Source organism: Fulmarus glacialis, unplaced genomic scaffold (genome assembly GCF_000690835.1).
Source record: "Fulmarus glacialis isolate BGI_N327 unplaced genomic scaffold, ASM69083v1 scaffold18463, whole genome shotgun sequence".
NCBI lineage: Eukaryota > Metazoa > Chordata > Aves > Procellariiformes > Procellariidae > Fulmarus > Fulmarus glacialis.
The window spans coordinates 32,750-45,288 of NW_009201317.1; the positions used below are offsets into that span (position 1 = coordinate 32,750).

Consider the following 12,539-nt stretch of genomic DNA (forward strand, 5'->3'; position numbering starts at 1 on the left):
TGGGTTTTGGCGGCCGGCGGGGGCAAACCCACGACAGTCTAAGCCCTTCGATTTGAGCCAAAAGGAGCCAGCGGCATGCGAGACGCCTGCCTGGGTCTGCGGGCCCCGCAGCCTGCAAACCCCACGCCAGCTCATCCTCATCGCCCGCCCCAGTCTGTCCAACACTGCTGCTGCAGCGTTGCACTGTCACACCAACGTCACCACAGGGTGACGCAGGCAAAGACCACCGGCAGCGGGCGCTTACCTTTGAAGAAGAAAGCCTCTCCCCGGATCTGGGCCACTGCGTCAAAGTGAGTGTTGCATCTGTTGGGCACGTCCCGCCTGAGCCTGCGGAGAGATGCCCAGGTGAGCCCGGCCCAGGTGGGCAACGAGGGGCCGTGTCCTCCCCAGTGTCCCCCATCCCACGAACCGCATCTCCCCTGCCCCCAGAGCCCCCAGCAGAAGACCGTGTCCATCTGTCGCTCCTCACGCTCAAACCCAGCCACGTACACGGGGATTTCCAAGGCCAGCTTGGGCAACCCTCAGCCTGAAGACAGCTTTGTGGCAGACATGCTCCCTGGGCCACCGGAGACCATCGCTGGGAGTCAAGCGAGGACATGCTCCACATCTACCAGCTAGCGTAACTGGTGAGGGCAGAGCTGGCTTCCCGCTCCCTGGCGGCACAGCGCAGCTCGGCCGGCTGCCCCCGGGCAGCAGCACACGTGGTGGATAAAAGCCAAGCAGCATTTTGCTCCAGCAGCTGGGGACGTTGCTGCTCCGAGGCTGAGCTCCAAAATGCCAGTGAGAGGTGACGGAGCCACAAAGCAGAAAGCAGACGAGACCAAACACAGGGAGACGATGCCACATGCGAGACGACGCCACGTGATATGTGGTGAAAGCCGCCTGGCAAGTCGCAGCTGAGATACTGAGCTGCTTTTAACAAGGTGGGTGGGAAAGGCACAGAGTACGAAGGACCGAAAGCGCCACAAAGCCCATGTGAGAAATGATGATTGATGGAGGACAAGGAGAGGATGCTGGGAACATTCACAGAAAAGCTGCTGTGGGTGACAGGGAAGCATAAATCTGATTTGCTGATAGAAGAGTTGTGCTGGGCTGCCAGCAGCAGCTTCACAGCCCTCTTCGGGCACAAAACGACAGATACGGAGGTGAACCCCGTCCGCCCTCCCAGTCACACACGGGGCAGGAAGAAGGGGTTGGCACCAACAAGTGTCCTGCTCCTCCTGCTGCCGGTGCCAACGATGGTCTCCTACAGCAGCAGGATGAAATGTTCTCATGTTTCTAGGTCAAAACACGGCCATACAGAGTCTTGTGGACAAACTCCGTTAGAAGCTACACGGGAGGAAAGATAACTAATGGCATTAGCATGTTCAAGGAAAAGGGTCCCTTAGGACCCTCATAGCCTTTCTGCAACCCCTGGCAGCTGGGACACCTCCACCAGGAGCAGGTGCTCAGCACCTCTGTACTATGGGCATCACACCAAGCAGGGCAAAGTGGGGTGAAGAAGGTGCTGAGGTGGGAAAAGTAACTGCAGCATAGAGATATTTTTTCAAGATTAGATTCTTCTTGGTCCCATTACAGTAGGAATAATGCGACTGTTCATGCTTCGATCCTGTTATCCCCTCTTTGCAAACGGGACATTGAGGTTCAGAGAGATGAAGTGACTTCCTCAAGGTCACACTGCAGAGGCGAAGGTGACCTGCTCCATCTCTGCTGCTCTCACTTGGGGTGCTCCTAGTATCTGGCAAAAATGTGTGTGACCATGAACTGCCTTTTTGTTCAGTATCCCTTCTTAACTGTCCTGCTGCCCTGGGAAGTAAAACAATTTGGTAACTCTAATGTTCATTAATGAGCTAGATCCAGAACTTCCCTTAATGAGAGCATGCTGGTTGCTTGATGATACTCAGCGTAACCAGTCCTTTGCCGACAAAAACTTGCGTTGGAGTCAGGCTATCGGTCTGCTTGTTCCAATATTCACCCCCACAGGTACATTAGGGAGTTGCTCACTGTGGAAAGGTTTAGGTAAGTTATGCTTGCACGATTCCAGGATACTGCAGAGGAAGTTTGATTAAAATTTCAGCAAGGATGGGTTCACCTAAGGGTGATGGGGACAAATTTCCATTAACACGATGTCCTGGTTTCGGCTGGGATAGGGTTAAATTTCTTGCTAGTGCTGTGTTTTGGATTTAGTATGAGGAGAATGTTGATAACACACTGAGGTTTTCAGTTGTTGCTAAGTACCCTCCTAGTCCAAGGACAGCTCCCATGCCTACTGACTGAGCTAGGTACACAAGATGGGAGGGAACATCATCAGGACAGCCAGCTCAGCTGGCCAATGGGGTATTCCATACCATGTGACGTCATGCTCAGTATATGAATGGTAGGCGTGATCCAGGAAGTACCGATCGCTACCTGGTTATCGGTCAGCGTGGGTGGTGAGCAATTGCATTGTGCATCACTTATTTTGTATATTTTATCATTATCATTATTATTCTCCCTTTTCTGTTCTATTAAACTGTCTTTATCTCAACCCACGAATTTTTTCTCACTCTTACCCTTCCGATTCTCTCCCTGTCCCACTGGGGGGGGAGTGAGTGAGCGGCTGCGTGGTATTTGGCTGCCTGCCAGGTTAAACCATGACACACGAGTAAAATTTTGAGTCTTAGGGAAATGCAAAGCATTCCAAGATGATACAGAATTTCTGGGCGTGCCTTGAATGATAAAAGTCAGCTAAGGGATAGATAGCAACTATCACTTGTTCCTGCTCTTAACCGCTTCAGTTATGGGCTGGCTGGCCAGTCTCCACACATACTGCTTGAAAAAAGCAACAGCGTATGCAGGAGATGATCAGGAGAGGTGAGGAAGAAGGGGCACTCTGTGTGTTTGTGTGTTTTCCAGAAGACAAGAGGTCCAGAGGGAAATACCAAAGCCAGAGCGAGCAGACAAGATACTGATGCTTAAGTGGAGCTTCACTCCTACATGTCCTTTGCAGGAACATCAGTGACAGCTGAAAAGAAATGAACTTGACTTACGGGACAGTGGAGCGGTTCTCTGGCAGCTCTGGCAGGATAGGGTGGTCATCAGTTTTGCTTACTTCAGGTTTGGCTGTGGGGGACACAGATTCCCTGACTCCTATGCGTAAAGACAAAGAAGCAATAGAGGGGTACACCATCCTCCCCACACCAGCTCCACTCACCCCAGAAACCAGCTATTCCAGCGTGGGCCGAGGCAGAAACGGGCCGTAACCGGGTGAGGGACACAAACTTACCATAGAGTTGCCAGATTCGGACTTTGTCCTCGTAAGGTAGGTCATACTTCAGAGGATCCCCCACTGGACCTTGGTAGTAGGGTCTCATGATAGACTCTATGGCAGAGATGTGGGTCAAGCCAATGGCGTGGCCAAACTCATGGACGGCTACAGCAAATAGGTCCATCCCATGAGCATCTGGAAATAAAGACAAAATTGAAATAAAAGTCACTACATGCTGATTGTATTTTGGGGGTTTGGGTGGGCTGTAAGGGCTGTAAGAGAAGGTATAGGTAAACGTTGGATAAACTGGGAAAAAAAGCTTTGGAATAGGTGAAGTTTGAAAACAAAATTTTTCTCCAGTTGGAAAAAGGAGACTGAAGCGTTTCATACGAAAATGGAAAGCAAGCCAGGCATCAGCCCGCAGTGAGTCCTCAGCCCCACACAGGCGTGGGGATCGCCCTGCTTATTCCCAGACCCCTGATGGCACCTGAGAAAGAGCTGGACAAACAGCTGAGACAGTGACCTCGGCACAACCATCCGTCATCCCCGCTAACTGGGCCAGAGCAGTCATCTCCTGGATCTCACGTCTGCCCTGCAGCAGCTGCAGACGCAGTCTTTGTGACACCCTGAATACCAAATTTCTGCAGTCACTAGCCAGAAGCTCGTCAATGCCTGCGATAACGAGCAAAGCCACGTGCCAAGGAACCGGTGAGCGCCCAGCAGCGCCCGCCTGCCCAAGGTGCTCTGCTGGGCTTTCCCTGCCTGCACAGTCCTGGCACTGGACGCTGCTGCCCTGGCCAAACCCACCACGAACACCTTCCTGCACCGCACAAACGCAGAGCTGTTCTCCTGCTCATCGGCCACAACCCCGCTCATCTAACTGCTGCCCTGACAGAAAATGGCAGAAGGGGGCAGGTGACCACGTCCAGCTTGTTTCCAGAGGACTCGCCCGTCTTCTCCCCTTCCACACCTGGGGGGGCTGCAGCTCCGGGGTCTGCTCCTTTAGATCCTCACACACCACGGTGGGCATCAAGGAGACTTTACTGACCATTGATACCTCTTCTAATGATTTTTTTCCTCAGTTGGGCGCTCTCTGCTCTATTCTCTTTCCCAAAATTTCCTTATTTGCAATCCAACCCCTAGTGCTCTACACCGCACCCACACACAGACCCATCCTTCTAACGAAGGGTCCTCTCCAGAGCCTCAGACACTCAGGGCAGATCTCAACAGGGGTTAATGTCTGCTTCCAAACCTCCACCACTGCCGCCAAAGCACAGGAAGAGCTCACACCTCAGGAGCTGCACGGGACTGATCCTGCTCGGTGCATTCCCACCACCCAGTTCCAGACCGGCTGGGTGAAGCACCCGTACAATTGCTGCCCCTCGCTTCACAGCAATGCCCTGCAGAGCAATACCAGAGGGTGGCAATGATTTTAAGTATGGTTCTTACAGAGATCACGGTTGCAAGCATTGTAATAAAAAGGCAGGGAGGTTGGAAAGCCGAGGTCTGCGCAGAGCTCAGGGGAGCCCCACGTTCCCTGAGCCGCGCTCGGGGCCAAAGGAGACGTCGAGCAGAAGAAGCCGTGGCTGATCCTGCACAGTCCTTTGCGCTCCCCACTGGTCTTGTGGTGTTGGGGGGGATATTTTTGTTGAATTCTGCTTTTTCCTTGGTGACTGTTATTTACAGTATCTGTAAACAGCCAGGATTTTTATAACCTGTGCTGTTTTCCCCAGCACTAGGAGAGAACAAGACATATGCTTTCTGACATTTTAATGCCAAACCGACAACCTTGGGGATATTTTTATATCACCTACCAAGTTGTTATTTTTGAATCACTAGGGAGAACAAAATAAATAAAAGATGAAGCTCGGATAGCTCCAAGACCTTCAAAATAGAGGGCAGCTTTGTCGCCGTCAGGCTCATCCCCTCGTCCCTCGGCGATGCTCGGAGGGATCCTCCCTGCGGGGCCACCGGCCCTGAGCCCGCTCCTCCACGCGAGCCTGTTTCACGACGAGCGTTCCCAACCACCAGCTATAAAACGGGCACCACTCCTTACTTCATCACATAACACGTCCGCTACGGCAAGCTACCAGACCTCAGCGCTTGCCTCTGCCCTGTATGTCTGCAAAGCAGAGCTGCTGCTTTTTTTCCTTCCCCATAAGACACCGGTTGGGGTTGCACAGCGTCACGAACCAAGGAGCAGGTTGAATCCTGAAGAATCAGCCTGTCCAGACCTTTAGCCTTAACCCCAGACCTCCTCCAGCACGTCTGGTGAACACTCCTGCCCACGAACACTCAGCGGGGATGGACAGAGGTCAACCGGTGGGAAGGGAGGAGAGGGGTGGGGAGAAAGAAGGTATTAGCTGGTTTCAGAGAAGGTGATTAGGTCTAAACGAAATCATTAAGCTGAGGCAGCAGGAGCCCGTTGGGAGGCTGGCATTGGAGGTGGCGTGACAAGTAAATTAGCAGCTGGCGACTGCAGAGGAAATACTCTGTCAAAATGTGCCCGACACGAAGGTTGGGGACCTGATCCCCACAGATGGCTCGCACAGCTGAGGAACACTTGCTTCTGAAAGTCCCTCTGCTTATTAAAACTCTGCTCTAGCCAGACGAGATGAAATAAAAGGAAAAAACCTGTAACTTGTAACCATCCTGATGTCAGGTAATGGACACGAGATGGCAGGAAAGATCTAGCGTTCACGGGGGGCTTTTTCCCTGCAGACCACAGAGCCCTTTCCAGGCAGATCAGCTAATAAATATGCTTTAAAAATAGGAAATTGGGGCACGTGGCAATGAAGCCACCCAAAAGGTGACAAAGTCAGAGAACACAGTCCCCATTCCAGAGCTCCAACAGCCGCACACCCAACCCGTGACCTTCCAGGTCCCAGAAGAGACGGGGACTGGGGGCGGGCGATGGGGAGCTCTGCAACTGCCGTAGGATGGGGAGAAACAAAGAGATATCCTTGAGGCTTCCAGGAACATAGAAGGTCCTGGACACTGGCTGCTGTTGTTTCACTAGCAAGGCTGAATAGGGAACCAGAAGAAGGTGTTGGGACCTGCAAGCCCGGGGTGAGAGGCTAAACCACTCTAGCCACCAGCACAAGAAGAGGGAAGTGGGAGCACATGCGTTTGGCTGCAGCTCTCCCACCCCAACATACCTGATGATCGGAAGGTCCAATACTCATCATCATCAAAATGGGTGTCTCCTGCCGTGTGATGGTCTCCAGGGAAGAAAGCATGTGCCACTGTCCCACCAGGTCCATCAAAGGGATAGCCATCGTTATGATCTGCCTTGGAGAAGTCTATCTGGATATCGGCGTTGTTACCTGCCACTTCATGGAAATTCAGCGGGGTAATGTCGCTCCAGACCTTCAGGGCGTAGTACATCAGGGCTCGGACTGTGTCGTGGCCCAGGTGGGACTCTTTCGGGAAGGTGCGAACTCTGAAATAAAGAGGCAAAAAAAAGGATAGGACACTAGCACAAAAGATCTTCTCTGAGGACCACCAGGAAGGGCTCTGCAGGTGCCTGGTGCATCACAGAGCCTCGGTGAGACCTCCAGAGCTCCTAGCGCACCTCCATAGTGCACCCACATGCTTTTTAGATGTGTATTTAAGTCTCTGAATCACATCGGTTCCAGAGCTATGAGGATTTCAGAGACTGCGTTTGGGTCCTCTGGAAATACTGAGCCAGTCTTGCCCATCAGAGTGTGAAACACCCCACGGGTGTGAAACACAACCAGGACTTGAGTGCTGGTACCTCCGGATCTTGCTGTACCAGGTGGCAGTCAGCCTCAGAGCCACGCTTCATGCACAAACTGCTGTCAATGCCCAGGACTACTACCCTTGCCCAGCCTTGGAAATACCAACGCCATGAGTCCCTTTCCAGAGCTTGCCCATTTCTTTTTTCAAGCTCCCTTTCAGATCTATCAACAATTATTTTCTCACCGCTTACTCGTTCCAAGTGCAACTCAAATATACAAAGATTATTGACTTCTGAAGGCTTTGCACCACACACAGGCCCGTAAGTTTTCCTACAACAAACAGCAGGTCATTCCTCATTCTTATTACACGCACACAGAAATCCAGTATGGATTTGCTGCCTCCATATATTTCCCAGCACGTCTGCTGGAGGTATAAAATATACTCTGAAAACCAGTACACTGCCAGCAACCTCTGAGACTGCAATCCATAACAAGGAGAAAGAGGAAAAGATGCATTTTATGTAAATCCCGTTCAAAATGCCTCCAGCCTATTGCCTGCAGGAGACAGGCCATCTGATGGAGCACTGTAGTTGAGAAGCTCTTGACTTGCTTCTTGGTAGCAAAAGCATTGATGAGTGGGGGCTTACGACACTACTTCACACATCACAGGGCTATTATAGTTTATCGCGTGGTCCTCAGCTCTGCCTTGCCCTGGAAGAGAAGCCAGGTGGGACGAGCCGTGTGGACTGCCCTGCGGCTGTGTTATTCAAACCTCCCTTTTGCTCTGAGCCGGGATGAAAAAAAAGTCAATGTTTCCTGTAAAACCAAACCTTGACAAAGAAATCCTAATATTGTCGATTTAATAAGAGGAGGTGAAAAGACAAAGATGCAACAAGGCACCTTGGCCTCTAAAAGAGTATGTTTAGATAATCTTTCATTGACAATTTTGAAAAAATTAAACACACTCCAGGAAAATGTACTGTTGACTGAGTAATTATTGACAAAAGCCAATTGTGCTGGAAAATTTCTGGCCAGCTCTACCCTGGTAAGATTGGATGCTTTATTTCATGTGTACCAGCACACCAACCAAAGCGTTCATGAAATATTCATGGCTTGACAGATTTTTTAAAGGCTCAAGTAACAATTATGATCACCTCACTTGCCGACCTGCATAATACAGCTGGGAGAGCATCACTCAGTATTACACTACTCCCAGCACCAATTGAAGTAATGACCTGACTAAACCTCTAGAGGTAATTACAGGTGTCAGAAAGGGATGTCACGTCACTCAAGCTCTTCCTATGAGTAGTGATTTGGGTACTGGGAGACACCATGGATCAGTGAAGGGGAGTAGGAATGACTTGCTGACTGAGGTTGGATGCTTTTGCTTTCCCAAATATTTGCATATATCCCATGCCCTCCGAGACACGCAGCCCAAGGTGGGTATCACCTCCTGACCTGCGCAAAACTAGTGAGGGTTAAATCCAGGACAGAACGAAAAGGGACAAGCAGAAATCTCACCAACAGTTTCTCTGAAGAGTTTGGGAACCCCATCCTAGCGACGGTGGGAATGAGATGGGTGGATCAGGCAAAACACATCACAACCAGATGAGCAAATACCACTCATATCTACGCCTTTGCTATCCCTAAACTATTCTGGGCAAAGACAGACCTGAACTACTAAACCAAATGAGTTAGCATACATGTAGGATCAGATAATAGTAGGACTTCAAACAAGACACACTTGTAAAGAAGACAGCATGGAGGTACAAACAGTATGAGCATGGGATTAGAAAAGACAATTTTCAGGCAATTTTTAATTTATAGAAGAGACTAGATGCAAACCTCTACAACACAAAAAAAAGGCCACCTGGTTTGCAGATATTCTTTAACTAGGTGTCTTCATCTTCCACAACACTCCTCTGGACTTAGGTAAACACTTTGCTGCTTTAATCTCTACTGAACAAGTAATTATATGTGTAAAACACACCATGTTTCATCCAGGAATTATGACCTATCTCCAAGATCTTAGTGCCTAGGGCATGGACTCAGATTCGGGGACATCATCTGCTCTTCCCTCCTCAAGCCGTGCTCAATCGCATGAGCTGCTTTCCTTTTCTTTCCCTCTCTTTCCAGCTGTAGAACAAAGATAATAAATCTGATCTTTCCTGTAGAAGGAGAGTGGATAAAAAGCATTGTCTAAAGAGACAAACATTATTAACATTCATCCCAACCCCTGACTCCAGAAACATTAGATTAAGGCAGAAACAGTATCAATACTTATTTTGCTTCTTATAAAAGGTCCTGCATCTCTGAGCTGACCCACATTCTATTAGCATGCTGCAGGTATAAGTGAAAAATCCCCCATCCTTTATTCATTACCATCATTATTTTGCAAGAGAATCCCATCAGGGTTTTTTCAATTCAGCATCTGATTTGATTGCCAGAGCTCTCCTAATTGTTTTCAGTGAGATTAGGAAAAGCCTATTATGCCGATAGGATGTTCGTCGGCATTGCGTTACCCAGTTCCACTGAAAAGGAGGCACATTTCTAACATCGTGCAGATACACACAGGACTAAATAAGCTTCCTCCCACCTTGATTATTATTATTATTTGTAGTAAATGGTGCCGAGGTACTCAGCGGAGAGCAGCGCTCCTTCTTCTTGGATGTTAATCCCTCCTGAGACTCCCCTTACAGAGCTCCAATCGCGGGCAAAAGCCTGATGTGAGCAATTGGAGAGAAACCTCTCCCCTGCCAAGCCACCGGGAAGGTGATGAGGACTGGGCTGCTCAGTCCCCCTCCGGCCACCCCACCAACATGGCCCCGAGCCCCCCGCAAAGCCACGCGCTGGGACACCCCGAGGAGCATCTGTCCCCGCGGCGGATGGGGCAACATCAGCCACGCCACTTGAAACAGCGGCTGCCGAGCAGTACACGGGTGTAAGTGGCACAACTGGGTGCTGAGGAGAACATCTTTGCCCTGCTTTTAGGGCTCACCCAGGGCAGCACTGCCACGCAGACAAATGAAAGCTGACTTTCACCCAGTCCTTCACATGTCCCCTGAGTCCCCTCCTTCGCTTGTCCCATCCCAAAGAGATTTTGGGTCCAAGCTGGTTAATAAGTAGAGGCCAGAGAGGGCTGATCTGCCTCTGCTCACTATTGAGGGGCACCCACACCAATGGTTATTTTGATTTCTGGGTTCTTTTTTGGTTTTTGTCCTCCCAAAGACAAAAGCGGAAGAGTATTAGTGATGTATGAGAAATCAATTGCTGGTTAATGAAAGCACTCCTTCACTTCTGCAGCCCTGAAACCACAGAGAAATAAAATAAATGCTGATAACTACCAAACACAGCAGGCTAAGGATTGCCTGATAAACCCAAATTGATTTTTCTGGCGGGGGGGAAGAGGGGACAGTTGAAAGAGCGGATGCTTGCTGCCGTGCCAAAGGCGCTTTCCCAGCCACCCGCAGCACACCCCGACCCGCTGCTACCCCGACACTGCCGCAACACCCCGATGCCGCAAGAGGAAAGCGGTGGGGCTGTTTGCACCCTCCATTGCACCTCTCCCAGCACTTGGCAAAAATTACCCAACATTTCTGGGTGATAATCCTTCTCCTGCCCTTTAACACGCACATAACGCCAGGCGGCTCCCTGCAGCCCAGTGATGGGTGCTGGCATGGGAGCAATCCATCCCGGGGAGAAGAGGTGGGTGAGATCAGATCTCGGGCTGCGAGAGGAGCAGCTGCTCCGGAGGGGGCTGCCGGAGCGGGGTCACCCACCCCAGCCATCGTGCCCCGGCAGATGCCAACGTGGCAGCTCCCTGCGCTCTGCTCCAGCCGCTCGGGGCTTTTCCTCCGAGGGTCCCACGTGCCGGCGATGGGAGCGTTATGACAGCCCCGAAAGCAGCTCCGCAGCGGGGGGAGACACTCCTGCCCGCCTCGGGCATCCGTCACCCAAGGCAATGAGGGGCTCAGGTGCCTGCGACCAGCTGGGCTTGGGCTGGGAGGTCCCCACGGTGGATGCCACCGATTAGAGGAGGAAAGCTGGAGGATTGGGTCCGTCGTGGGGATGGGAGCGTGGTACTGGGGGTTACCCCGGCTGCCTTTACCCAGCGGTACCTGCCCGGCAGCCGCCCCTCCATGCCTCAGTAAATCCACATCTCAGCTCAGGCGGTGGCATACCTCCGCCGCGGGTAGGCTCAGGATGCTCACGGCGATGGCCAGCAATGACTGACAGACGTCACTGCTCCCCTGCTCCTGCCTTTGCTCCAGCTCCAGCACCCCGTGTCCCGAGCATCGCAGTTTCAAAGACTGCAGCTTTGATGAAGTGGCACCAGGGACTCAACCTTAACTAAAGATGGATGAAAGTCAGCTCAGTTCGGCACCAGGCTGAGATTTCAGCAAGAAAAAACCTGGGAAATTTAGAAAGCTGAGCTTCGGCGGCTTCCTCCTGCCCCAGGGAGTTCAAAGCAGGCAGAGAGGGGGCACGGCCCTAACGCTGCATTTCCCATGACTGCAAGGAGACAGCGAGTGCCTGGAAAGAGATGGAGATGCTCGCTGTGAACTCTCTTTCTGCAGGGCATAACCAGAAGCAATAAAGCAAAATTAGCAAAAGAAAAACCAGGCTGCAAACGCGAGGGGGAACTCGCTGCGGGCAGCTCCCGGTGCCGACGCCAGCAGAGGGCATCCGCAGCACGCCGCTCCCCGCATCCCAAATCTATCCCACTGCCTCCTCATCAGCTTACCTAGTGCCCTAGTACCTATGTGCAATGCAGAAAAAACAAAATAATAATTAAAAAAAATTCCCCATGAAAAGAAGATTTATATGCTGTAATATCCTGGAAACTTCCCATGGAGATGAGGCACAGAAGACATGCGTGTCTGATGCTGTACTGGGATGCTCTGATGCTGTACTGGGATGCTCTGAGGCTGTACTGGGATGCTCTGTTGAGCACACGTGGGCTGTGCAGGATGCAGCCTGTACTGTTTGGCTCCCTGAGCCCTCCCGTTCCACAGGCTGGCTGTACTCAAGGGTAAAAAGAAGAAACCTAAGCAACCTGTATGCCTACAAACTTTTGTTTGCCATCGCTGCCCTCTCCATCAGTGCAGGTGCCTATCCCGAGATCATCCTTTCGTACAGCTTTGCTTCTCCGTTTATTCCAGCCTTGCAATTGTTCAGGTTTTTCTTCAATTTTTAAATGCATGGCATACTAGAATTTGGGTTTGTTCTCTTCTTTAAAAATCTTCAATCAATGCGTAAAAGGTAAGTGTGTAAAACTTTATGTCTCTATTGGCAGATTTTCATGGCAGTTTCAAAAAAGCTATTTTAATCTCAAGTGTTGGATGTAAATACTATGTTGGAGTTTCTATAATGCTATACCCTTCTGTTGGCTTATACAACCTCCAGTTATAAAATACAGCCCTTTCTTGAACAAAAGCCAAGATCTTGGAAAGGATCAAAGAATAAAAAGCAGAAGTGAGTTTGCCAGGAGATGGATTTTTTTATGTCAACATATAAAATCGTCTCAGACCTAAACCCCTTTTTACGGCAATCTTTGCTGCAGCATCACAGTTTCCAAGGGGGGGGGAAGC

General features: G+C 50.7%; 1 protein-coding gene across 1 annotated transcript in view; it reads right to left on the minus strand.

Moving 5' to 3' along the window:
• The window catches only part of MMP17 (matrix metallopeptidase 17 (membrane-inserted)), a gene marked incomplete at both ends in the record, with an annotated part of 25,059 nt that overhangs the window by 8,959 nt on the left and 3,561 nt on the right, over positions 1-12,539 (minus strand). The window contains 4 exons of the mRNA XM_009573911.1: positions 245-327; positions 3,030-3,129; positions 3,266-3,442; positions 6,406-6,689. Coding sequence (XP_009572206.1) covers positions 245-327; positions 3,030-3,129; positions 3,266-3,442; positions 6,406-6,689 — 644 coding nt within the window. The remainder of the gene's footprint in view (positions 1-244; positions 328-3,029; positions 3,130-3,265; positions 3,443-6,405; positions 6,690-12,539) is intronic.